General features: G+C 42.3%; 1 protein-coding gene across 18 annotated transcripts in view; it reads left to right on the top strand.

Annotated features, from left to right (window-relative positions):
* LOC125446329 (ras/Rap GTPase-activating protein SynGAP-like) overlaps positions 1 to 27,959 on the top strand; it is a 746,401-nt gene that overhangs the window by 532,893 nt on the left and 185,549 nt on the right. For 16 of the 18 annotated variants that reach the window (XM_048519809.2, XM_048519811.2, XM_048519812.2 and 13 more), the window contains 3 exons: positions 956 to 1,126; positions 2,007 to 2,224; positions 19,016 to 19,103. In XM_048519809.2, the coding sequence (XP_048375766.1) occupies positions 956 to 1,126; positions 2,007 to 2,224; positions 19,016 to 19,103 (477 nt within the window). The remainder of the gene's footprint in view (positions 1 to 955; positions 1,127 to 2,006; positions 2,225 to 19,015; positions 19,104 to 27,959) is intronic. The other 2 variants (XM_048519810.2, XM_048519826.2) reach the window with 1 other exon arrangement.

Raw genomic sequence — 27,959 nt, 5'->3', positions numbered from 1 at the left:
TATTGTGCTAAATTAAGTCTTAATTTAATTTTATTTAATTAAATTTAATTTTAATTTAAACATTTTGCTCAATCAATTGTGTGAAGTTTCATTTCACATGTCATGCTTTACATGCCAACCATGTCCAAATGAAGCTAGCCAAGTCTCATGGGAGATCCATGAGACTGCAGTCTCCACCATTGGAATGGTGGCCCTGTACTCGGTGGGGTGGGAAAGGGTTATGCAGCAGTTGAGCATTTCCAAACATCCCATTTGGCCAGTTCTAGATCACACACTCCCTCTGAATTATTTTGACTGCAGTGTAGATCAAATTTGGTGGAGCAGTTGCTATCTCCCTGTCTGGCATTTTCCAAGGATTACAAGGGCTGACCCAAGAAAGAGAGGAGCTATATTTTATGTTTAGATCACCACTTCTCAACCGATTACCACATTTTATTACTTTGGTCCTGATTCCTCCAGGAACTGATCCCAGCCACACGGACATACTTATGTTTGGATATCACTGTGAGAGGAGTGGGTAGGTAGCTTCTGATTAGATGACAGTATTCTAACAGCCCCATTGCTTGTTTTGGCACCAGATGAAGATAGGAAGAATCTACGTACACCTTCAATGGAATTTTCCAACATAGGAAAATGTATTGAGAACCTAACAGAAGCATATTACTCCTGGTCTATTAGAATCACATGCCCCAATCTCCCCTCCCCTTCCCACCCATTCCACAAACTATTGCATCCCAAGGTCCATAAATACCTGCCCCAGATGTCTCCCCAGCCCAAGAATCTCTAAGCTCTGAAGTTTAGTGCCAATCGTCTCTTGAGCCTTGCAACAAAAAGGATGTCTAAAGCAAAGAAAATGGTGGCAGTGCAGGAGGGGACCAACACTCTGTAATGTGTCAGAGGCTACTTTAAATTCAGTAAAAGGTGCTTCATAATGCCATCTGCTTTTGTCCCTCAGGCTTCCCATTCACCCTCAACTCTTCACCCTGTCACACCTTCAGAGCGTACTGTTGCCTGGGTGACCAACATGACCCACCTTTCTGCGGACATCGAAAGCTCGCACCTAGAACGGGAAGAGTACAAATTACGGGAATACTCCAAGTCGATGGATGAGAGCAGGCTGGACAAGGTGAAAATGTGGCTGTGTTGACCAGGATTATTGGTGTTTAGGGGAGTTAGAATCATGAGGAGGGTTTAAATTAGAGGCCTATAAATTGTCAGGCCAACACCATTTGCTTATGTTGAGCTCCGGTTCTTAACACCAAAAGTGAGTTGTGCATATGGTTAGGGGTTACAAGGCAGTTCACAGTTTGAATTTGAGGTCACTGCATCACCAGTAGGTCAGAAAAGTCAAGGAAAATTGACTGGAAGAGAGCAGTGATCGACCAGATATAAACAAGAGGACAGACCTGGATTAGAAAGGGGTAATCAAGAGAGGGAAGTGATTGTTAAAGGTGGGACAATCAACTTGAGCAATGACGAAGAGATACACATACCCATTAAGAGATGGTAATAAATAGAAGCCAGTAGCTTTGACAAGACATCAACAGAAGTGCTTTTGCACTTCAACCCTACATTCAGATATATTTTAACACATGGTTACTCGATGTCTGTGCATATTACTGTTTCCATATTGAATTGTAATTCAGCATAGGCATAAAAGAAAGCAGCAGCACTTTTAGGCTACGCTATTTCCTATTCTATTTCGAAAACGTTCTTTGATATAGAAAGCGCTTCTTTTGTGACTTGTTAACCATGTTTGGTCTTAACTTGAATGGCAATAATTAGGTGATTCAATGGACAATAGGCAATCCCATACCCCTCACCAAGAAACGACAGTGGCCAAAGCATGAAAATCACAGCTCTTGAGGCTCTCTTCCTAATCATTCAGGCTTCATGTTATATAGTCTGAATGATGTGCCAACAATAGCCCCCAACACACTCCATCCCATACCATGATATGACAGGTTATGTGTCATCTATTTCCCCCCTGTGATCCAATTCCGCAGGGGCAACAGACACAATATGAGGAGGAGATTCTTTCCCTAAAGGAACGGCTGCAGATGTCAAACCGCAAGCTAGAAGAGTATGAGCGGCGGCTGATGTCACAGGAGGAGCAGACGGGAAAGATTCTGCGAGAGTACCAAACACGCCTGGATGAAAGCGAGAATCGTTTGCGTCGGCAACAAGAGGAGAAGGACAACCAGATCAAAGGCATTATCAACAGGTAAATGGTAAAGAGCCACCCCGACCAGTGGTTTGGTTAGGAAACTTTCAGGGCCAGTGACATTTAATGGTGTTTGCCTTGGAACAGCGAAAGTGACAGGGAACCTGGTAGAGGTATATAAGATTATGAGGACACAGTTAAGGTTGTTGGGAAGGCACTTTTTCCATCAATACAGAGATCGATAATCAGAGTATAAATTTAAGGGAAGAGGTAGAAGGCCAAGAGGAGAGTTGATGAGAAATATTTTTTCTTGGACAGTGGTGGGACACTGGAATTTGCTCCTGAAAGTGTAGTTGAGACAGAAACTCCCAAAACATTTAAGCGGTACTTATATATTCATCCATTTCCATAGCACCCAGAGCAATGAGGTGGGATTCATGTAGTCAGATTTTTGTTTACCCACGTGGATTGACCTAATGGCCTCCTACATCTGAGCCTATAAGAACTATGAATGGAAAATAGACTGAGCTGGACAGCCACATCTACATCCGGAAGATGTAAATAAGTTGGCATGGTGTATCCTTGAAGAAAATCTCCAAGGACGTCATTCCCAGAACACACCGCCCAACAAATGTCCATACTGCTTAAAAAACATGTATTTGAGACCAGTCTCTACCAGTTAAAATGTTCCACTCCACCCTTCTTCAAATATTCTTCTTCTAATGCCAGAGTAGCCCTTGATTCTTTTCCACCTCACATACTCGATGACAATGATCCATTTAAGCTGCATAGACATGCAGCAACTTAGAGGGCCTGCACACACTAGTGAATGCATTGACTTCCAGTTCTGTAAGTTCCTACCATGCATGGACATCAGAGGTTGTAGCTGGGGAAAATATTGATGGAATGTAGCTCAACTAACTTCACCATTAAATGGATCTGTACTATCCACCTCAACCACTCATTCTCGTACAATGTTCTACCTTCTTATCAACCCAAATAGGCCTCCAGAAATCTCTGGTGAGTCAGTATGCCAAGTCAAAAAAGTGTAAATTAGATGTGTATGTTATTGCCTTCACGTGTCATGCCAACGCTAAATTTGAAGTGTCAACTTTCCACTGGGTCCTCCATTCACTGGGTGTGAGACAAGGAGGATCTTCTTTCAAGTTGGGCTGTGATGGTGGAATTGATCTTGTTTACAGCATTTATGTGGTTGGCACAAACAACATTTCACAATAACTCTGCCTCCATGTTGAACAGGGCAGTTTAGGGGGAGACTGTTATTAACCACATGGTGCACCCACATTGGCAACATTTGATGCAAAAGTGTGGGGGAGTTTTACTCTGCATCTAACCATGTCACACTTGAACCTGACTGAAATAAACAAAAATAAAATAAAAACTTGTGCAGAGTAAGGCAGAGTTAATATTTCAGATCTATGACCTGAATAGTGAAATTATGGATAGGAGAAATGTACAAGGGACACACACTCAGATTAACTCTGTGTTTCTCTGCACACATGCTGCCTGAACTGTTGAATGTTTCCAACTGCTTACTTCAGGCATTCCAGCACCCATAATACTTTGCTTTCACTCTAGTTAATTGATAGGTGTGAAAATGATGCAATTTTGCCACTGAAATATTGGGCAGATCGATTACTGCCGCAAACACAATCATTAGCCTATTTAAGGTAATAAAGTGTGGAGCTGGATGAACACAGCAGGCCAAGCAGCATCTCAGGAGCACAAAAGCTGACGTTTCGGGCCTAGACCCTTCATCAGAGAGGGGGTTGGGGAGAGGGAACTGGAATAAATAGGGAGAGAGGGGGAGGCGAACCGAAGATAGAGAGAAAAGAAGATAGATGGAGAGGAGAGTATAGGTGGGAGGTAGGGAGGGGATAGGTTAACCCAGGGAAGACGGACAGGTCAAGGAGGTGGGATGAGGTTAGTAGGCAGGAAATGGAGGTGCGGCTTGAGGTGGGAGGAAGGGATGGGTGAGAGGAAGAACAGGTTAGGGAGGCAGAGACAGGCTGGGCTGGTTTTGGGATGCCATGGGGGGAGGGGAAGAGCTGGGCTGGTTGTGTGATGCAGTGGGGGGAGGGGACAAACTGGGCTGGTTTTGGGATGTGGTGGGGGAAGGGGAGATTTTGAAGCTGGTGAAGTCCACATTGATACCATTGGGCTGCAGGGTTCCCAAGCGGAATATGAGTTGCTGTTCCTGCAACCTTTGGGTGGCATCCTTGTGGCACTGCAGGAGGCCCATGATGGACATGTCGTCGAAAGAATGGGAGGGGGAGTTAAAATGGTTCGCGACTGGGAGGTGTAGTTGTTTATTGCGAACCGAGCGGAGGTGTTCTGCAAAGCGGTCCCCAAGCCTCCGCTTGGTTTCCCTGATGTAGAGGGTGCCACGGATACAGTACAATGGATACAGTATGCCAATCTGGCTCTGTTTGCAGAACAGATGTCACGAACTTGCAAAATTAGTAATTCTTAGAGAAAAGTCAGCATGTTCCTTTGACACCATGGAAACAGTTCTTTTATGTTGTAGTTAATCTGGATAGCAAAGATGCAACCATCAATAGGTTTCCTGATCAGTCAGACCATCATCTGCATAGTTGGCTGCTTTTACATGAGGATGACATTTATTTAGAGTCATGAGTCCCTGCTGTCAGTCTTCAATTAATTAAATGGGATGATTTTGGCCTGCAGATCTTTTGGCACATGGGCAAAACATCCCACAAAGTAATCGGATTCAGATTGCAGAATTCGTTGATTTTCTTTCCTTCTCTGCCACCGCTGTGCATCATCATTAAGGCATTTAGATTCAAAGCATGATACTTCTTGACAGATAAGTTCTCACCATATTGAATGACCAGTGGCAAATTCTTCAGAATTATTAGTGTCAATACTTCTGTATTTCAAAGAGAGCTTCGGGGTGCCATTGAAGCTTTGTTTCTGTATGCCCTGGCACAATAGCCATTTGAGAGTTGAGAGAACAAGATCTGGAGAGGGAGAGAATTTTCAGACAACTTGGCAACATGCCCATTCTATTCCAGGTAGTTCTGTAGCTGTGCTGTAGGGGCAATGTTGCTACAAATAAGGCTTAAACTAATGCTTGCATCCTGTAAACGAGGAACGAAAGTAGGCCAAAGAGCCCCTCACACCTGCTCCGTCATTTAATAAGATCATGGCTGATCTGTCTGAAACCTCAAATACACACTCTCACCTAACCTTGATAACCTGTCACCTCCTTGTTTAACACAAATTAACCTACCTCTGACATTCAAATAGTTAAAGACTCTACTTCACTATCATTTCAGGAAGAGAGTTCCAAAGATTCATGACTCTCAAAATAAAAAAAAATCCGCCTCTTTTGTTTTAAATGGACAGCCCTTTAATTTTTAAATGGTGATGCCTGGTTCTAGATTTCATCCTCTACACATCCAACTTGTCAAAACCAGTTAGGATCTTATGCTTCCGTCAAGTCACATCTTACTCTTCTAAAGTCCAGTGGCTACAAGCCTAGCCTGCCTAACCAATAATGATAAGTCAACCCTAATATTACAAGTATTAGTCTGGCACGTATTTTCTCAACTACCTCCAATGCATTTACATTCTTCCTTAAATAAAGTGACTCCCAATACACACAGAATTCCTGATGTAATTTCAGCAGTACCCTGTATAACTGAAGCATAAACGCCCTAATTTTGCAATGAATTCCCCTCAACTAAACAACAATAATCTATTAGTTTTCCTAATTAGTTGTTGTACATACATGTAGCCTTGTGATTCATGCACCTGAACTCCAGATTCTTCAGCATCTCAAAATTACAGGGTTTCTCACCATTTAAATATGCTCTTTTTTTAAAACCCTCCCTGCTAAAATGGAAACTTCACATTTTCAACATTAGATTCCATTTGCCAGATCTTGCCCACGCACCAAATTCACAGAATTGCTGGATTATTACAGCATAGGAGATGGCCATTTGGCCCAAGTTGTCTGTAAATCCTGTTACCTAGTGTCAAACTCTTACATTTTTCCCCTACAATCTGTCACACCATTTTGATCCAAATAATCACCCCCTCTTGAATACCTCAATCGAACCTTTTTTAAACCCACATTTCTAATCAGTGCACTCCACTACTTGTCGTGTGAAAAAGATTTCTCTTATATCAACCTTGCTTTTTCTGCACATCACTTTAAATGTAGACCCTCTTTTTTGTTTTACGAGCAGCAAAAGCTCCTTTATACTCATGATTATGAAAACCTGTATCAAATATCCTCTCAGCCTTCTCTCCAACAACAACAGATTGTCTTCTACAATCTCCCCTCATAACTGAAGTTTTTTGCAAGTCATTTCTGCACTGTCTTCAATGCACTCTCATCTTTCCTACAAAACAGTACACAGTATTTCAGCTGAGGTCTAACAAATGTATGGTACACGTTTAAAAGCACCTCCCTACTCTTGTACTCTATTTATGTCTGCACTCTGCATCTTGTTAGCCAGTTAATATTCCATTCATGCCAATATGCCATCACCAACAAAATGAACTTTTATTTTCCACAATAACTCTTAAATGTGGCAGTTTGTTGAATGTTCTTTGAAAATCTAAGTACAATACATCCACCAGTTCCTCTTTAGCCACAGCACGTTACTCCAAGTGATGGGTTAAACATGATTTCTTCTTTTCAAAATTATGCCTACCATACCAAATTATTTTGAACCTAAGTGCTTTGCTATAACTTCTTTGAAAATAGCCTTTGAGATTTTCCTAATGCCTGATGTTAAGCTAACTGTCTAGGATTTCCTGCTTTCTGTCTCCCACTCTTTTTGAGTGAACAATATTTGCTATTTTCCACTCCAATGGTACTTTCCCTAAATCAAATGATATTTGGAAAATTAAAACCAATGCATCAACTTTCTCACTTTCCACTTCTTTTAAGGCCCTAGGGTGAGTTCTGTTAGTTAGTTGTCAACCTGCACTTTGATAATTTACTCTGTGCCATTACCTTTATGATTTTCCTGATTTGCTTCATCCTTTCCATTTCCTGATTTTTAGTTGCTTCTGGAATGTTACTTGTATCCTCTAACACAAAACAATGCAGCTTATTTTCTGTCATTAATTCTCCAGACTCGCTTTGTTAACTCTTCATTTTGAAGTATTGTTAGAAACCGCTTCTACTTACCTAGTCCTGATTATTCCTTCTTTAAATCTTTTTGTCATTCTTCACTTTTTTAAAATAGTCTGTCTAATCTTCTCACTTATCACATATTTTAAACAATATGTTTTTTAAAAAATCTAATATGACTTTTGACCTTATTACTTAACCATGGATGATGGATCCATGCTTAGAAATTTTTCCTACTCATTACAATATGTTGTGTATTCTGAAATATCCACTTAATTTTCTGCCCCTGCATCTCTTTTGATCCATCATTGAACTTACTTTGCCAATTCACTTGAGGACAAAGAAGAGTACAGCACAGGAACAGGCCTTTTGGCACACCAAGACTGTTAACATATACTCTTCTAAACTAAAATCCTTTCTCCTGTATACAGTCAGTGTCCTCAATTCCCTGCCTATTCCTATTTCTGTCAAGATGCCTCTTAAACGTTGCTATTGTATCCACCTCCGCCATCTCATCTGGCAGCACATTCCAGACACTATCTATCATCTTCAAAAACAACCTCACTTCTCATATCTATTTTAAACTTATACCCTTTTACCTTAAACCTATGACATTTCTATCTTGGGAAAAACAAAAACTCCAACTATCTGTTTTATCCACACCTGCCATAATTTTGTTAACTTGCGTGAGGTTGCCCCTCGTCCTCCTACGTTCAACTGAAAACAAACCATGTTTGTCTAATCGCTCCTCACTGCTAATACCCAAACCAGGCAACATCCTGGTAAACCATTGCTGTACCATCTCCAAAACCTCCAAATCCTCTGGTCACCAGAATTGCACAGAATATTCCAAATGTAGCCTAACTGAAGTTCTGGACAACTGCAACATGAGTTGCCAATTTTTATAGTCTGTGCCCCGATCAATGAAGATAAGCATGCCATAGACCTTTTCCTCCTATCTACTCCACTTGTATGACTACTTTTAAGGAACTATAGACCTGTATGCCTAGATCCCTCTGTATATTGATGGTACTAAGGGTTCTGCCATTTACTGTATGCTTCCCTACTGCATTTGATCTTCCAAAATGCATCACTTTGTCCAGATTAATGTCCATCTGCCATTTCTCCACTCAAGTGTCCAGAATATCTATATTCCACGTATCCTCTGACAATCCTCTTCACTGTCCACAGTTCCCTCAATCTTTGTGTTGTCTGTCTACATTCTCTTCCAAATCGTGATAGATATTAAAAACAACAGGGGTTTCGGTGCTGATTTGGAACATCACTGGTCACAGATCTCCAGTCAGAAAAATGCCCTTCCACCATGACTCCGTCTTCTCTGACAGAGACAGTTTTGCATGCATCTTACCAGCTCACAGCAGATCCCATGTGACTTCATCTTCCATACGAGCCTACCATGAGGGATCTTGTCAAAGGACTTGCTAAAGTCGATAGAAACATCAACCACCCTGTCCTCATCTTTTTACTTCTTCCAAAAACTCAATTAAGTTTGTGAGTAAAGACCTTCCCCGCACAAAACCATGCTGTCTACTGCTAAGGTCTGTATTTTCCAAATGTGAGTAAATCCATATCCCTAAGAATCTTCTCCAATATTTGTCTTATCTTTGACATAAGGGGCACCAGCCTGTAATTTCTCAAATTAAATCTGTTGCCCTTCTAAAACAAAGCAAAAACTCATGTCCTAGGGGACCTCTCCTGTGACTAGAGAGGATACAAAGATTTCATACATGGCTACAGCATTTTCCTCGCTTGTCTCCTTCAGCATTCTGGTAGAAATCAGGTCCTGGTGACTTTTCATGCCTTATGCTTTTTAAAAACACCCAACATCATTTTTATATTGATATTCCCAAGAACATCAACCTACCCCTCCTGAGCCTCAGCATGCACCATGCCCTTATCCTTTATGAATATCAATACAAAGTATTCTTTAAGGACCTCACCCACTTCCTCTGCCTTCATGCATAAATTCCCTCCTTCGTCCTTGCATGGATCTGCCCTTTCTCTAGCTATCCCTTGCTCCTTTTATATGTATTTTCCTTAATCGTGTTTTCCAAAGACATTTCATGGCCCCTTTTAGCCCTCCTAATTCCTTTTTGAGTACTTTCCTACTGTCTTTTGTATTCTTTGAGGACTCTGTCTGTATTCAGTTTTCTAAACCTTACACGTGCCTCCTTTATCTTTTTGACTTTAGCCAGCACTGCTTTTGTTCATAACTTCACAGATATTTAAGTGACCTTTTATGTATATGTTTAAACAAGTCTAGACTTCTGGGGAGGCAGTGTCCTAGTATTATCATCACTCAACTGTTAATCCAGAATCCCAGGTAATGTCCTGGGGACTCGGGTTCGAATCCTGCCATGGCAGATGGCGGAATCTGAATTCAGTTTTTAAAACAAATACATTGAATCCATTGTTGAAAAACTCTTCTGGTTCACTGATTTCTTTCAGGGAAGGAAACTGCCATCTGGGCAACTAGGGAGGGGGTGCAATAAAATGCTGGCTTAGACAATTATGCCCTCATCCTGTGAATGAATAAAAGAAATCCACCTACCCCCTTCTCTCAACTGAATAAATTTCAGTCATATTACATTCACTGCTACCTGGGGTACCTTCCCTATGAGAACATCAATTAACCCTTTCACGTGTTGCATCACATCAGGTCTAGATTAGCATGTTGTCTGGTTGATACCTCAAATTTCCATTCTCAGAAATCATCCCAAAACATTCTGTGAACTCCTCAAGCACCTATGCTCGTCTGACTTCTCCAGTACAGATGTAAATTAAAATCACCACAATTGTCGCCATGCCTTTCTAAACAGCTCACCTTATTTCTTTCTTTTAAGTTCACGCTGCCATGTGTTTGGACCCAAACAGTTTCCACAGACAGGTTTGCTGAACTTCAGTTATCCCTAAGGTTTTGGAGTAGATCTGTAGCTCGGGTTCTGGGTGTTGAGGTTGGCTGGCTTGCTGAGCTGGTTTGTTGTTCCGCAGATGTTTGCTAGCATGTTGGGTAACATTATCAGTGCAGCCTCCGATGAAGCGTCAGTGTGTATTCCCACCTAGTGTTTAAACTCTGGAGTCCGTTGAGCGGGATTGCCTTGTCCCAGTCGAATTGGTGGTTCTCTTTATCCATGTGGATTGAGATGAGTGAGTACTGGTCATGACTTTCTGTAGCCAGTTGGTGTTCATGTACTCTTATTGTTAGTTCCCTTCCTGTTTGTCCGATGTATTGTTTCTCACAGTCTCTGCAGGGGATCTTATAGATGACATTGGTCCACGGTCATAAGATAAGCAGAGACAGGCACGGGAATTCCTAGAAGCCTGGCACTCCGCAAAGTAAGCCATTAATAAACACGGAGAACTCGACCCCATATACACTCCACTATGAAGGAAAACCAGAAGTGAGGCAAACCCACTCAATGGACTCCAGATTTTTAAAAATCAGGTGGGAATACACATCAACGCTTCATCAGAGGCTGCACTGATGATGTTACCCAGCATGGTAACGAAACATGTGAGGAGCAACAAACCGGCTCGGCAAGCCAACCAACCTTATATTATCCCTCTTTATGGTGCTAATATCATCATTCAAACATCAGATCACCCTTCCACCTTTTCCCAGCTTCCTGTCCTAAATTTACTGTACTCTTTAATATTCACATCCCAATCTGTCTCACCGTGCAGCCATGTATCTATAACAACAGCCAAATCAACATTATTTACCTCTGTTTGCCCTATCAAATCATCTATTTTGAAATGCTACATGTTCAAATATAGTCTTTAGTTTTATTCCTTTATAATTTCTAGGCTTATCTGTTTATTATTACATTTGTAATTTTTATCTTATTCTGCCAAGACCTGTTTATCATTTCTCATATTAATGCCTCTCTCTTTTGCCTTGCTTCTATTCTTTTAATTTACCACATCATCCCAAATTTCATTTCTTGCCTTCACTATATAAATTTAAAATCTTCTCTATTTCACTAGTTATGCAATGCATGGGAGCACCAGACAATTAGGTGGCGATTGTCTCACTGGTGCTGATCTCTCTTTCCTCATTATTGGTACTATAATTCTCAAATCTGTTTTGACCTGTGCCATCTTGAATGTGGTCTAGATAATAATCCAGAGATTATGATTTTAGAGATTCTGCTTCTTAATCTGTTTCTTAACTCCTCATACTTTCTATGTAGAACCTGTACCTTTGTTCTGCCCATATAACTGGTACCTACATAGACCACAGGACTGGTCCTCCTCCTCCCACAAGTTTGTCTCCAACAGGATGTAATGTCCCAAACCCTGGCATCGGTGTTATCTGGACTCTAATTGCACAGAAGTTATTCATCCCTCTGACTATATTGTCTCTTACTACTATATTGATTTTTTGCTTCCCCCATTTGAATGGCTTCCTGCAATATGATGCCATAGTCAGGTAGCTCATCAACCCTGCAAACTCCTGTCCTCATCCACAAGCTAAGAGTATCTCAAACCTGTTGGACAATTGCTAAGGTGAGCTTCTGCCCTTTGGGTTGCTTTACCTGTCTAACTCTCTTGTCAGTAAACACTGACCAAATCAGAAGACACCATTGTAAGAAGTGTGACTGCCTGCTGGCACAATGAGTCCAGGGAACAGTCCCTCCAAGATGTGTCACAGTGTCTGTAGTTGAGCCCCCTAACTTAAACTCTGAGCCAAAGCAGCAAATTTTTCAAACATTTTCTGTGACCTGTTTGTCCTGGACCAAACTGGCAAACTGGAGATCCCACATGGTGCAGTGATAGATTCTCCAGCATCTGCAGTTCCTACTGAGATAACAAGGTGTAGAGTTGGATGAAGACAGCAGGCCAAGCAACATCAGAGGAGCAGGAAAGCTGACGTTTCAGGCCTGGACCTTGTTCAAACCCATTTCTGAAGAAGGGTCCAGGCCTGAAACGTCAGTTTTCTGTCTCCTCCGATGCTGCTTGGCCTGCTGTGTTCATCCAGCTCTACACCTTGTTATCCCACATGCTGCAGTGTAGTGTTCTGCCATCCTTAATGTATTCTCATTAACTACTTTGTTGAAAAATGAATAAAATAATATTTTATTAACTTAATTGCCAATTCTTATTCTATTTTGAACTTTAGAAGTAAAATAGACATTAGTTTTTTGATGAGTATTTGGTACATGATCGTCTATCCCTGCAGCAGATGAAGAATCAATTCCTGAAGGCCACCAACTGCCATGGATTAAAATTCCACAAAGGCAGCTGGTGGAATTGAAATTCTGTTAATAAAAAGTCTGAAATTAAATGCTTGACCCAGTGATGGTGACCATGAAATTCGTCGATTATCATGAAAATCCATCTGGTTTACCAATGTCTTTTTGAAAAAACATCTGCTGTCCTAAACCAGTCTGGTCCGCATGGGAGTCCTGTCCCACAGCAGTGTGGCTGACTCTTAGTTGTGTTCTAAAATAGCCAAGTAAGCCATTCAGTTCAAGGACACTTAGGGACACTCAATAAAGTTTGGCTTCATCATCAGCAATGCCCACGTCATGAAAAGAAAAACAAACTTTTACTTAAATACTACTTGAATTGCAATCATGCAGGACTCTACTATTTGTTTAATCATTCTCCCATTGTATGAGGATGATGCAGAAGAAGCACTGCTGGTGGAATTTCTCTAGCTACGAGTATGATTAGATTGTCAGGGGACTTCAGTTATTTAAGTGCAGCGATAGTGTGTGACATTTTCCAAGAGCCCATCCAGCAGGTACAGAGTCTACAACTTTTCATCCATTAATGTCAGTGGATGGAAAACTGTAAAGAAATGCTCTCACAACCTTTCCCATTATCTACCACTATGGATAATGCCAATCCTATCGGAAACTTCCACCCATTTTAAGAACAAACCTCTATCCATCCTCTAGTTCCCTCACCCTCCCATCGTGCCTGCTCAATCAGATGCATTTGCACCTCAGAATTGATTCAAAACTGCTCTCCAGGACTTGAAGCACAAAAAGGCAGTCTGTTCGGATAGCAAGGGGATCAATGCATTGATCTGCAGATGTGTTGTTAAATATTTTGGCTGCTCAGTTATTCAATTGAATATCAAAAGTTGTTACCCAGGTGTTTCACTCTTCCCTCAATAAATTACTGCTAAAAACAGCTTGATCAGCCCTTCACCTTAGTGCTGGTAAGAATACACTACCTCAATTTTCTCCTCATTCATGTGAATCTTACATTCACTGGATGTGCATTTAACAATGGTGTAAATATCATCTTCCACAACCTCTAATATCCTAAGGCATGTTATGTCCAGCTTTTGAATGTAGTTATTATAATAGAAGGGGAGCAACCAACGTGTGCATGACATGCTCCCAGAAACAGCAATACAATAATCAATGTCACAAAAAGAAAATTGTTCGCCTGTAAAGTCAAAAGGTCAGGAGACCAGCCAAAACTTCGTTTCTCTTCTTTAGAGAAATGGCATAGATTCCTTTGTCAGGTAAACATAAACAGAGGGGGCCTCTGCTCAGCATCACTGCCAGAGCTGCTGTATTTTATCAATGAACCAATCCGAGAATCTTGTTAATTTGTGAATAGTCAATGTTAACCTTGATTGTTTATTAGATTATTAGCTTCAAGACGTTCAGGAATCAGGCCAGGTTTCTAAGGTGCTTTTTCTTTCTGATCAGCATTTCACATTTATTTAGTACATTTAATTCTTAGGAGGTGGGTATTGCTCCATGGATATACGTCTTTAATTTTATGCCCTCACGCTAGCTGTCTTTCGACTGGTGCTACTAGGCCGTGTTTTCGAATGGTTTGGCCAATGAGGTGTTTCAGTCAGTTGTTAAGAGTCAACCACCTTGGCATGGGGCCAGAATCACAAACAGATCAGATTAGGTAAGAGTCTGATGAAGAGTCTAGGCCCAAAACGTCAGCTTTTGTGCTCCTCTGATGCTGCTTGGCCTGCTGTGTTCATCCAGCCCCACACCTTGTTATCTTGGATTCTCCAACATCTGCAGTTCCCCATTATCTCAGATTAGGTAAGAGTTTTAGGTTTCACTCCTTAAAATGAATCAGTTGGATTTTTACAACAAATAACTTTCACCACTTTTCATTTCAAAATTTGAGAAAATTGAATTTAAATCATCAAACTGCAGTCAAGCTGATGTTACCTCTCTCTTCATGTGAGCCTGTGGCAATACTTCAGATACTTGAGGAATCTTCCAAAGTGTTCTGGCTAATAATTACTCCCACTCACAATTCACCAGAACAGATTATCTGTTCATTAACACATTGCTGTTTGTAGGATTTTGCTGTGTGCAAATTAACTGCTATATTTCCTACAGTACAACAGTCAGTCCAAAGGTACTTAATTGACTGTAAAGCATTTTGAGATATCCTCAGGCCAAAGAAAGGAGTTAAAAATGTCTTATTTGTTTTCACTACACATTACTGAGCCTCTGCAGGCTTTTACAAGCCACAATTAATGACACACATTGTGATTTTCACATAAGTATGGTTTATTTGCTGTTGCAGTGACATAGAATGAGCTGAATACCACGGCAACCACATGCCCTAGGGTATTATAAAGCTACTTCTTAAAGCCATTCTATGAAGCAAGGAGGACATATGCTGGTGGATGGTGCCAAACTGTGTGGGAAAACAGGATGATGTGAGGAAAGGAATACATTCACTGAGGTCTACAGATACTTAGCAATTTAAGCAGTTGAATGACAGATGGCATTCATGATTCTGAAGTGTAAGTAAATGCAAATGGAAACTAAAAATACATTATGTAAAGATTAAGAAAGATAGATGGATTTACATTTACACACTGCCATGCACAGCATCAGGAGATGCAAAGTGCTTCACAGTCAATTAAGTATTTGAAGTGCAACAATGTAGAGAGTGGAGAGAGATAATGGGAACTGCAGATGCTGGAGAATCCAAGATAATAAAGTGTGGAGCTGGATAAACACAGCAGGCCAAGCGGCATCTCAGGAGCACAAAAGCTGATGTTTCGGGCCTAGACCCTTCATCAGAGAGGGGGATGGGGAGAGAGAACTGGAATAAATAGGGAGAGAGGGGTAGGCGGATCAAATATGGAGAGAAAAGAAGATAGGTGGAGAGGAGAGTATAGGTAGGGAGGGGGTAGGTCAGTCCAGGGAAGACGGACAGGTCAAGGAGGTGGGATGAGGTGAGTAGGTAGGAAATGGAGGCGCGGCTTGAGGTGGGAGGAAGGGATGGGTGAGAGGAAGAACAAGTTAGGGAGGCAGAGACAGGCTGGGCTGGTTTTGGGATGCAGTGGGGGGAGGGGATGAGCTGGGCTGGTTGTGTGATGCAGTGGGGGGAGGGGACGAACTGGGCTGGTTTTGGTATGCGGTGGGGGAAGGGGAGATTTTGAAGCTGGTGAAGTCCTCATCGATACCATTGGGTGCAGGGTTCCCAAGCGGAATATGAGTTGCTGTTCCTGCATCCTTCGGGTGGCATCATTGTGGCACTGCAGGAGACCCATGATGGACATGTCATCTAAAGAATGGGAGGGGGAGTGGAAATGGTTTGCGACTGGGAGGTGCAGTTGTTTATTGCGAACCGAGCGGAGGTGTTCTGCAAAGCGGTCCCCAAGCCTCTGCTTGGTTTCCCCAATGTAGAGGAAGCCACCCCGGATACAGTGGATACAGTATACCACATTGGCAAATGTGCAGGTGAACCTCTGCTTAATATGGAAAGTCATCGTGGGGCCTGGGATGGGGGCGAGGGAGGAGGTGTGGGGGCAAGTGTAGCACTTCCTACGGTTGTAGGGGAAGGTGTTGGGTGTGGTGGGGTTGGAGGGCAGTGTGGAGCGAACAAGGGAGTCACGGAGAGAGTGGTCTCTCCAGAAGGCAGACAAGGGTGGGGATGGAAAAATGTCTTGGATGGTGGGGTCGGATTGTAGATGGCGGAAGTGTCGGAGGATGATGTGTTGTATCTGGAGGTTGGTGGGGTGGTGTGTGAGAACAAGGGGGATCCTCTTTGGGCGGTTGTGGCGGGGGTGGGGTATGGGGGATGTGTTGCGGGAACTGTGGGAGACACGGTCAAGGGCGTTGTCGACCACTGCGGGGGGAAGGTTGCGGTCCTTGAAGAACTTGGACATCTGGGATGTGCAGGAGTGGAATGCCTCATCCTGGGAGCAGATGCGGCGGAGGAACTGGGAATAGGGGATGGAATTTTTGGAGGAGGGTGGGTGGGAGGAGGTGTATTCTAGGTAGCTGTGGGAGTCGGTGGGCTTGAAATGGACAACAGTTACTAGCTGGTTGCCTGAGATGGAGACTGAGAGATCCAGGAAGGTGAGAGATGTGTTGGAGATGGCCCAGGTGAACTTGAGGTTGGGGTGGAAGGTGTTGGTGCAGTGGATGGACTGTTCGAGCTCCTCTGGGGAGCAAGAGGCGGCGCCGATACAGTCATCAATGTAACGGAGGAAGAGGTGGGGCCTTGACCGCGTCTCCCGCATTTCCCGCAACACATCCCTCACACCCCACCCCCGCCACAACCGCCCTAAGAGGATCCCCCTCGTTCTCACACACCACCCCACCAACCTCCGGATACAACGCATCATCCTCTGACACTTCCGCCATCTACAATCCGGCCCCACCACCCAAGACATTATTCCACCCCCACCCTTGTCTGCCTTCCGGAGAGACCACGCTCTCCGTGACTCCCTTGTTCGCTCCTCACTGCCCTCCAGCCCCAGCACACCCGGCACCTTCCCCTGCAACCGCAGGAAGTGCTACACTTGCCCCCGCACCTCCTCCCTCACCCCTATCCCAGGCCCCAAGATGACTTTCCATATTAAGCAGAGGTTCACCTGCACATCTGCCAATGTGGTATACTGTATCCATTGTATCCGGTGTGGCCTCCTCTACATTGGGGAAACCAAGCGGAGACTTGGGGACCGCTTTGCACAACACCTCTACTCAGTTTGCAATAAACAACTGCATCTCCCATTCGCGAACCATTTTAACTCCCCCTCCCATTCTTTAGATGACATATCCATCATGGTCCTCCTGCAGTGCCACAATGATGCCACCCGAAGGTTGCAGGAACAGCAACTCATATTCTGCTTGGGAACCCTCATCCCGCCTCCTTGACCTGTCCGTCTTCCCTGGACTGACCTATCCCCTCCCTACCTCCCCACCTATTCTCTCCTCTCTACCTATCTTCTTTTCTCTCCATCTTCGGTCCGCCTCCCCCCCCTCCCTATTTATTCCAGTTCTCTCTCCCCATCCCCCTCTCTAATGAAGGGTCTAGGCCCGAAACGTCAGCTTTTGTGCTCCTGAGATGCTGCTTGGCCTGCTGTGTTCATCCAGCTTCACATTTTATTATCTTAGAGAGTGGAGATGCTAGTTTGTGCACAGCAAGCTGCCACAAATAGCCGTTATGATCAGCTTATGTTTTAGTGATTTTGGTTCCGGAACAAATATTGACCAGAACATCAGACACAATTTCCCACCATTCATCTTCAAAACAGTGTCATGAATCTTTCACTTCCAACTGAGGGGCAAATGGAGAGAGTCATTCGTGATTCTCCTCTGAAACACACACTGAAGCATTAGCCTTGAATTTTTGGTCCAGTCTTTCTCGTGAATGTCGAACCCACAACCGGAGGCAATCTGACCTGTCAATGACTACTTGAAGATCAGTCATGTCTGAGACTTCAGTTGAGTTTTAGTACATAAACAAAGTCATAAACAAGAATAGATACTCGCAATTCATTCTTTATGTCTCCTCCTAGCATCCTTATTATTGATGAGAGCTAAGCTGACTGCACTACCATTTACTCCTAACTTATTCTTCACCGGAACCTCAGTAATGTGTTTCCTCACCTGCTTTCCTATTTTACTAATCTTCAGTCCTTCAGAATTTCACCTGATGCCTGATCTTAAATTATCCAGTCATCTCCACTTTGCAATGCTCATTCAAACGTGGAACTATTTCCCTCAACTTTGCACCCAGGTCTCTAAACTCTTATGGGCCTGATTGGCCTTAGCTGTCGAGTTGTGTCTAATTCTGTGCACAGCTGTTTAAAAAAGATATCTGACTGTGCAGAGGAGAAATGGTTGAATTATGCCAGGGAGTTATGGCACAGGAGTCCATGCAATCTGTCATGTATGTATTACCTCTTAAAGTTGTCCAGCTAGTCCCATAGCCAGCTTATTATTAAGTTGAGTTTCTTTTCAAACAATGTAGTCTGGATCATTGAAACTAATTGCGTAAATTTTTCATCAGCACTCCTGTTCCTTTTGCCGCTCACTGCACCTTAAATCTGTGTTGTCTGGTTACTCATCAATAGAAATAGAGTGATTAAAAGCATAAACTGCCAAGATCCTTGTCATTATGAATACCTACGTTAAATCTTACCGTTGCCTTCTCTGCTCTCTGGAGAACAGACTGGGATAGTATTTTTCCTTTTCTCAGTCTCATTTCCACATAACTGAAGTCCTTTATCTTTGGTACTACTGCAGTAACTCTCCTCAGATCACTCTCCAAAATCTCACCATCCTAAAGCCCAGAATTGGTCATATTGCTCCAAATGATGCCCAACTCCTGGGATTTTATCTTCCTGACACAGCCTCAATCATGAAATTTGTGGAAATGTCAGTGATTCCTCCTCCGCCACTCCTGACAACTTTTCCTAATTATTGAATAGCCCTACCCTTTGACTCTGTTTACAGGCTAATGGTGGTGGAAGACGAGTTGAGGAAAGACCACGCCAACATGCAGGAGGCCATTGATGCCAAGCAGCGGATAATCGACGTTCAGGTACAGAAAATCATCACCTCAAAGATCAACAAATGACACTGAGGGAGAAGCGCCAGCAATTCAGTCTTGTCGGGATAGGACATCTCTGGTCAAACCTCATCTGAACAAACTGCTACAGATTGTCTTGCTTTCTTCCCAACTCATAGCAAAGTGGGCTCCCCCCATAACTTGTGTAACAATCAGACAGCTTTCATTTCTGATACTTGACAGGAAAGCCCCAACCGCCATTCACCCTTCCTTCAATACCCTTTCACTTTCTTGTTTAGAATGAAAATGGTTGGGGGGCCAATTGCACTAGCACTTTTGTGAAAAACTGGCTGGCACCATCAAGAAAACTTTGGTTACATTCAGGACCATGCACATCTGTGAACAGGGAAATAAAAACAGGTCAGAAATGGGGTGTCCCCATGTTTAAATGTCCTCAGTTTTGTAAGTGCAGCTCAGTTTAAGTCAGCTGCTTGTGAGATTGTGAAGATGAGGTTTGACCAGGTAAATAGTTTGATAGTGAACAGGCAGGGTTCTGCCCTGGTTATGTACAAGAGAGAAAACCAGGAGGCCAATGGTAACCTCAAGTTTGCTTTTGTTTTCATTTAATTCCTCCACGGGATTGCCCACCTCCACACTGAATTGGGTGGGCAGGCTTATTAGCTGGCATTTTAAAATGAAGGGCATGCACTCTTAAGTGGTCACAAGGCTGCTCAGTACCACAAGGTATAGAGCAATTTTTCCAACATACACTCAGGTTTGTCGCACTGTTTACACTAATAGCCCCTTTGGAGTAGACCAGATGTTGGTAGTTGCCGCTAGATACTAAACCAGACCCACCACATTCTCAATCACCCTAACCCGCACCCCTTACCATCACAAAATTCTGATTCCTACTGCAGTGTACCCAAATGGATCATTGGTGCTCTTGCATCATGTGGTATTTGTCGAGTGTAGGTTATCTAATTGCAGTCTGGCCATTCAGGCACAAAAAGTACCTGCATGCACAAAGAAGACCAAAGAATTGAAACAAGTCAACAGACCCAGCATTGGGTGATGGCTCCCTCCCACTTGGTGTTGTAAATTAGCAACAGACAGAGTGAGGCCAACTCATGTTTATTGTGCCCAGCAAAGGCTCTGTATATATGCTGACGTGGTTTGAACTGTTTTTAAAAAAAGTTCAAGGGAACATATTTCTTGTGTTGGTAAATATTTCTAGGAGAGCAGTAGGAAGTGAGCAGTCATAGCAAGGCACTGAAATGAGAACAGCCAAATCTCGAGCAATTGAGAATTAATTGGAATTGCAAATTTTGAGTGGTGAGGAGGGATTGGTAAAGAAGGGGGGAAAATTCTATCCCTACCCCTCACCATTCAAAAATAGTGCAAGCAGCTCTCAGCATGCGAGTGGAAATTCTGGAACCAGTCGAAGTTGCTTCAGAGGTTTATGATCCACTGCAAGGTTCATTCTTTACTCCGAAGTGATGCATGACAATGATTGAGATTTGAACCTGGCTAAAAGAGGGAGGCACGTTAATTCTAAACTGGGTGTCTCTCTGGCAGGGTTTGGGGGGGGGGGGCGGGGGGGGGGGCTTGAATTTCAAATATTTTCACTATTCAGGGTAAGACCTGGACAAGACCTGGTTCTTTTGCCTGCTTGGTGTTATATCAACAATTTGCATTTATTTAACATCATTAAAGTAGGAAAACATGTCAAGATATAATCAGACTTTCCATGACACCACACCAGCATTAGGAGAGATAATAAATAGCTGGTCAAAAATGTTTTTAAGGAAGGCTTTTGACGAGGACAGAGAGGAAAGCAGAGATAGAAATTCAAGAAATAAAAATCCAGACATCGAGGCCTTCACAGTTGTAGGGCAAAAGAAATGAGGATGCTGAATAGGTCAGAGACACTCAGATCTTAAAAAGCTGTCTGACTAAAAGATGTTACAGAGATAGAGAGTTGCAGGCCTTTGAAAGATTTTCAACAAGAGTTGAGAATTTTATTTAATAGTGATAGATCAGGGCAACATGAGATTGGGTTCCTGGTCTGTGTTCAGTTTAATAATATGCACAGCATTTGGATTCATACAACCAGTCTCAATGCCATGGAAGGTGAAAGTTAGCCCTGGGTTTCTGCTGTAGGGCGTATGATGCTTTTCTGGAGGTTGTCAGATGCAGAGATTGCTGTTTAACCAAGGCCATTTTTGTGGGGAGAGTTTCCCTCAAACCCACGCAAACACCAGGACTACCCCTCTTGAATGAAAGTTGGTGGAAGCAGAAAAGACAGTCAGCCAGCTACTGTGTTAACGTTTTGGGTCCGGTGACCCTTCCTCAGAACATCAGCTACAGCGGCTGATAAACCTATGACAATATTTAAGACAGGTTTGACATTGTGGTGGAGCTTTTATAGAAATTTAGGTGTGCCCAAATGTGTTCGAAATTTGCTGTTGATTGCTACCCCTACACCTCATCCCTTCATCCATCCAACCTATCCCAGCCTTTCTTTAAAAGGTTCAATATCATCAGGTCTCTATTTCTATTCACGAATAGATTTAAGATCATACCTTTCTTTCCATAATCCAGCTCCAGTTTGTCAACCAAACTAAAACTATCAACAGGAATGTCAGGGATGAAAACCCAAATGACCTCTGGTCAATTAACTAATTTTTTTTAAAAAAGGCAATTGCTATCAGTACAGTAATGCTCAAAAGACCTCTTGTGATATAGTGGTAGTGTCCCTACCTCTGGACCAGAAGTCCCAGGTTCAAGTCCTATCTGCCCCAGACATGCAATGATATGTCTGGAAAGGTTGTTTAAAGTATCTAGATAAATTCAAAAATTGAACAATTGTTTATGCAATCATTCAATTTCTTTTGGTTTTAAAATGATTCACTTTTTGCTTTGCCAGTACTTAGGTAAGTGTAGATTTGAATGATCAAATTCAAACACAGTTTGATTCCGAAGGGCTAGTTGCTAATTTTACTGCTGTTAAAATGCCAGGGTCAGTGAGGCTTTCTTCACAGAGAATAAACGGTACAATTTCATAGCTAATTGAATAGTTATTGGTTTTGTTGGTATTTAGGTAAGTGCAGGGGTTAAGAATGTGTCCAGTCATCATGATCCCATTCACACCATGGTTGGTCCAAAATGATTCGCTGGTGTTTACGTGAGTGTAAATGTTGAGAGCATGTCTAGTTGCCCTGTTCAGAGTATCTATATTCGGCACCAATGGCTGTAATTTGTAATGTTCTAGCTAACTGATCTAACGATGAGCACTTTTCTTACATTGTATTTACCGTGGCATCAGTACCTTCTATCCATTGGATCTTAATTTCAACTTTGGGAGGTGACGGGGAGCATACAGACAGTAGCAGATCTGACTATTATACACCCTGCCTGCATTGAATAGAAATACAATTTTGGCAGATTATATCTGGGGTGGCCAATCTGCTATTATCCGTTTCATGCCCTGTTAAAGATTAAGTTTAACTTCCTGAATGTGTCTCCAGGAATTTAATGTTAGGCGAAACTATGTTTACTGAAAGAACCAGTGCAATTTGAAACTCATGTTCATATCGTTATTCAAGTGTAGTCTCAATGTGTTAGGGGTATTTGCTACTGACAGCTTGAAATCTATGTGACAGTGTTAGACTGCTCTTTCACAGGATGGATAGAGCAGGGTTACATCTTTTGTGTGGTCATTCCAGAAATATTCTATATTGGGTACAAAAGTAAAAGACTGAAGGGTGCAATCAGTTTGTGCACATGCATTAACTTATGAATCCTGTGTTATCAGATGTCGTATCATCCCAAGTTCAGATAGGCATTGGTTCACAAGACAAAGCTCCTCCAGCATTACTCACTACAATGAGTCTTCTGAATCAGAGGACAGTTAGTGTGGAAATTTTTTTTAAAATTACTCATACAGCAAGGCTATCTTTTTGAATGCAGAATGTAATGTTGGGAGCAATGTAATGGAACCTTTACTCTGTCCTTTATCTAATCTGAAAACATTTCAGTATATTAGTGTTGAGGATGCTTTACTCTGTACCTAACCCAATTCTACCTGTCCTGGGAGCATTCAACAGGGCACAGTAATGTGAGTTCTATTTTGTCCAAAGCTCTATCTGCAATGGGAGCATTTACTAGGTGTGTGTATGGACCTTTACTTACTTGCGGCAGATACCAGAGGATGTACGGGAATCCAACCTTAAGACCCTGTGTCAGTCTATTAGCTGACACTAAGTGTTTGGAAGAGAGTTACATGGTTTCTACATAGTGGAGTGATAATCAGCCTCATGTGATTTGGCGGAATTAATAAAATTGTTGCTACTTGTATCATTCAGCTTCAAGTCAGAATCCAGTAAGAGGAATGGTCAGAAGACGCCTAGGTGTTTATAACTGTAAACATCTGGGAGCTGACTCTTGTTGATGGCGTGCTGAAAGGGCCTAAGTCACTGTTGCCCCACTGTAACAACAAGAACAGTAATCAACCTTCACAATAGCAGAAAAGTCTAATACACTTCTAGCTGGTGACTCACATTGGAGCATACTAGATGAATATGTTCACTTGTTTCTAGTAAACTCACTTTTTAGTGAAGGGTATTCTCAGTCCTGATAAACAACAAATAAAAAGATTTCCATGGAGCATGAATGTCCCCAATTGTTTCAGAAACAATTAAGCGGATTTAATGCAGAAATAAATAAATAGAATTAGATTCAATCATCAACACCAAAACAGGCATTTCTGCCCAACTGGTGTATAAGCTCCATGTGAACCTACCCCCAATCCCGTTTCATTGTCACCCTGTCATTTGATCCTTCTAGACCTTCATCTCAGACACTGACCAAAACTCTCATTACATGCATGAGATTTCCAAGAGGAAACACGTCCTCCTTTAAAAGGGAACAATACAGTTGTGCTTCACATTCCCGCCAAACAAACAAGCACAGAAATGGGTTCATTCACCAGCCTAAAACAGATCACTAAACTGCCAACTAAGATTGAGTACTGAAGTTATGCAGCCTCCTGCTCACAACATTCTTCTTCTGCCTGATTTTTTGGCAACTCTCCAAATCAGCTCAAGAACCTTTTTATTTTGGAGTGTGTGATTTTCAGCAGCGCATCAATCCATCTTAATTTAGTTTTGTGATGCCAGCCCTTAGGCAGGGCAAACTTCAGGCTTGTTATTATAAGAAAATACATCACTGCCATCAGTTGGCTAGAAAGGAGTATTACAGAGGATGGATTGGACATGAATGGAAAAAAACACAGGGCAGATCTACAGCACAAGATCCAAACAATCTGATAAGCCCTGCAGTGCTTGTTAACAGCACCCAGTTGTTTCTTCTAGTTCAAAGGACTTTTATCCCAGCAGTCAATCCAGTGCCCAATTGGTGTGATCACTCTGAAATGACGCAGGCACACAATTTACCTGGAACTACAGCCCTTCTTAACATTTCTCCTAACTTTTATGGTTTTAGTTTGAAAGTGTTTTGATAAATTTTGCCTTTCTCAAAGCCATATCAGGTTATCACTACACATCTAAAGCTGACACAAAAGAGACTTAAGCTTTTTGATGTGAACCTAAAAGTGTGAAATGCCTCAAGGTAATATATAACAGGTTTAATTCACCAGAGAATCTTGTTTTATCTTGCTAGGGCTAGGTCCAAGCATCAGATTGAAGTTGCATTCGCACTACGACACCCGTTACAAGAAAGTGAAACCATTTTGCATTTGATGGGATCATTGCAACACCTACATAGCATATACGTGTCTCTGCCAATTTCTTTCAATGCTGGAAGTCTTTTGGGAAGAACATCTGATATCATTCCCCAATCTGCTTTATATATGATGTTCGTTGACTGTTCTTCAAAAAAACCTAGCAAGTCGATTGTGTCAGTGTTGCTAAGGTTAAGCAATTAATACTAGCCTTGCTAATGAGCCAGGTACTGACAATTTTCAAAAGATGCATTCTGACCAGCAATATACATTATATGCTGAGAAAGTCCTTGGATTTCCAATGTGCTGCAAGCACAAAGAGATAGTTATTAATAAATCAGCACTTTGGAAAAGTCAACCAGCTTATCTAAGCAATTCAAAACATGCTATTAGCTAACTAGAACCAGTGTACCTCACATTTGCTGTCATCTCTATTTGTCTCCGGTGGGATCTCTTCTGGCCCTGTTGTGCAATGTCGCTAGTGGGCTCCACGTCAGTCTGGGTGAATTGGACGGAGATCAGTGAAAACCCCTAAGAGCCCAAGTTACAAATGAACTTTATTTTGATAGTGAATTGTGATTTTGAAGTCAGTGTTATGCAGTTCATAATGATTAAGTCAAACATGCATGGGAATTCAATTAATTTGATTCAGCTTTATCCATCAAGCAGAATGTCACTACTGGAGATAAACAGAACACTGCTATTATTCAACAATTTACATACTATAGAAAAGTAGGACTAAATTATGAGGGTTACAGTATTATAGACAGAACATAGGAGTGTGTAAGGTTATTGGACTATTTAGATTGAAATTTGACAAGTGAGATGAGAAGTGTATTCAAGCGGAATCTTTTTCTACCCAAAGTAACAACCTTACGAAATAAGTTATTAGACAGATAAGACTGAAGCAACTGCCTTTGGAGTTAGTTGGATGTTTTTTCACAAGAGAGGAGAAATGGACGCGTTTGATGAAACGAGTTTGAACTTTGAAAAAAAAAGGAAGCCTTGTAAGAGCCTCAACTCAAAGGATCATTCAGTCTGCAGTTTTTAGTGATTGGATAATGGAACAGAAAGGTGCTGGAGTGTAATTCCTGATAAATTCAGCAAATGTGAAGCACCAACAATATTAAGTGTGTTTGGGAGAGCTCAGTCCAGATGAGATAACAAGTACATTGCAGACTGCAATTGTAGATCAGAAAGCATCACTTGCAATGCTTTAGCTGCGTTATCCGAAAGTGTGCTGTCCACTGGAAGTTGTGTTTATTCAGTATTTCTCAACCTCAGCATATTCTAAAACGTGCTTTCCCCATAAAGCAAGAACTTGTGATGTTCAGTTGCTGTAAGGTAGGAAACAGGGTTACCGATTTACACAAGACAAGATACGACAAAAACATGACAACCAGATAACAAAAACAAACTTGCCAGAAAAGCTCAGCAGGTCTGGCAGCATCTGTGGAGGAGAAAACAGAGTTAACGTTTCGGGTTCGGTGACCCTTCGTCAGAACTGATGGTGGCTGGGAAAACGTCAGTTTATATGCAGAAAATAGGAAGGTGGATGGGGTAGGGAGTAAGATAGAGCCCAAAGAGAGAGAAAGACAGTTGGACAGACAAAGGAGTTGCTAATGATCAGGCTGGGAGGGTGAATGGTTGTTAATGGGGGCTGTTAGTAACTAACAGCAGGGGGTTTGTAATGGCAGGCTGTGTGGTAACAAGGCCTGGTGTGTGGGGTGGGGGACTGGGACATGGGGGAGTTTAGGCCCTAAAATTATTCAACTCAATATTGAGTCCGGAGGGTTCTAGGGTTCTAGGGTCCCCAAGAGGAAAATGAGGTGTTGTTCCTCCAGCTTGTGCTGGGCTTCACTGGAACACTGTCGCAAGCCAGAGACACAGATATTGGCCAGGGAGCAGGGTGGTGCATTGAACTGGCAGGCAACAGGTAGTTCAGGGTCTTTTTTTGCAAGCAGAACGTAGATGTTCTGCAAAGCGGTCACCGAGTCTACGCTTCATTTCCCCAAAGTAGAGGAGACCACATTGTGAGGGGCAAATGCAGTAGACTAGATTCTTGCAAGTGCAGGTGAAGTGTTTGTTTCACCTGGAAGGTATGTTTGGGCCCTTGGATACTGGGGAGAGAGGAGGTAAATGGGCAGGTGTTGCACCTTTGCCAGTGACAAGGGAAGACACCGTAGGGCTGTAGGGAGGTGTTGGGGGTGAAGGAGGTATGGACCAGGCGTCTGACGATCTTCTGGATGTGGATGCTGGTGGGATGGTAGGTGAGGATAAGGGGACCCTGTCACTGTTGTGGGAGGGAAGAGAAGGGGTGAGGGCAGAATTGCGGGAGATGGGTCAGACCCGATTGAGGGCCATGTCAACAACGGAGCTGGAGAATCCTCAGTTGAGGAAGAATGTGGACATTTCGGAGGCTCCCTTATCAAAGTTGATAACTTGTTGACAACAGATAACTTGTTTTTAGTGATATACAATTAAAGGATAAATTTGATAAGGCAGCCTGAAATGTTGAAATGGTGCAATGATCTTTTATATTGCCCAAGAGAGCAGATGGGCCTCAGTTAGATGTCTTATCTCAAAGGGGTGTGCAGTACTGTTGCACTCCCCAGTATTGCGCGATCATGTGCTTGGACCATGTGCAGAATTAATTTACTGACTGCGCTTGAACAGGGGTGGGGTGTACAATATCTTTGTACACTTTCCCTGGTCTTTTAATACTTTTGCTAAAGGTTGGTGGATTTTTTTCGTGGTTATTTACACCCAATCATGTTCTTAGCCACATATACTGGAAATATCCCATATTCAGTTCTTTCTCTCAGCTAGAATGTTGGGTTTGAAAAATTCCAAGTTCTAAACAGCAGTAAAGGATTTGGAATAATTTTTGATTGATTTGTAATGCAGCATGATATGACCAGATCTGTACAGAACAACATACATCATGAAAGAAAAAAAATGGGGAAATATTTTAGGCGTGTAGAACTTGAATGACTCAATGAAGTTGTTTACTGATCTCGTCAATTTCTAATTTGCACAAGAGACCTATTCATAAGTTAAGAAAAGTGCAGAACTTCACAAAACAGATGTCCAAAACACAATATTTCTCCAAACATGCTGCATTTAGCGCTTCACATCTCAAATTA

This window comes from Stegostoma tigrinum, chromosome 34, assembly GCF_030684315.1.
Source record: "Stegostoma tigrinum isolate sSteTig4 chromosome 34, sSteTig4.hap1, whole genome shotgun sequence".
Taxonomy (NCBI): Eukaryota; Metazoa; Chordata; class Chondrichthyes; order Orectolobiformes; family Stegostomatidae; genus Stegostoma; species Stegostoma tigrinum.
This window is presented reverse-complemented; position numbering and strand designations above follow the sequence as displayed.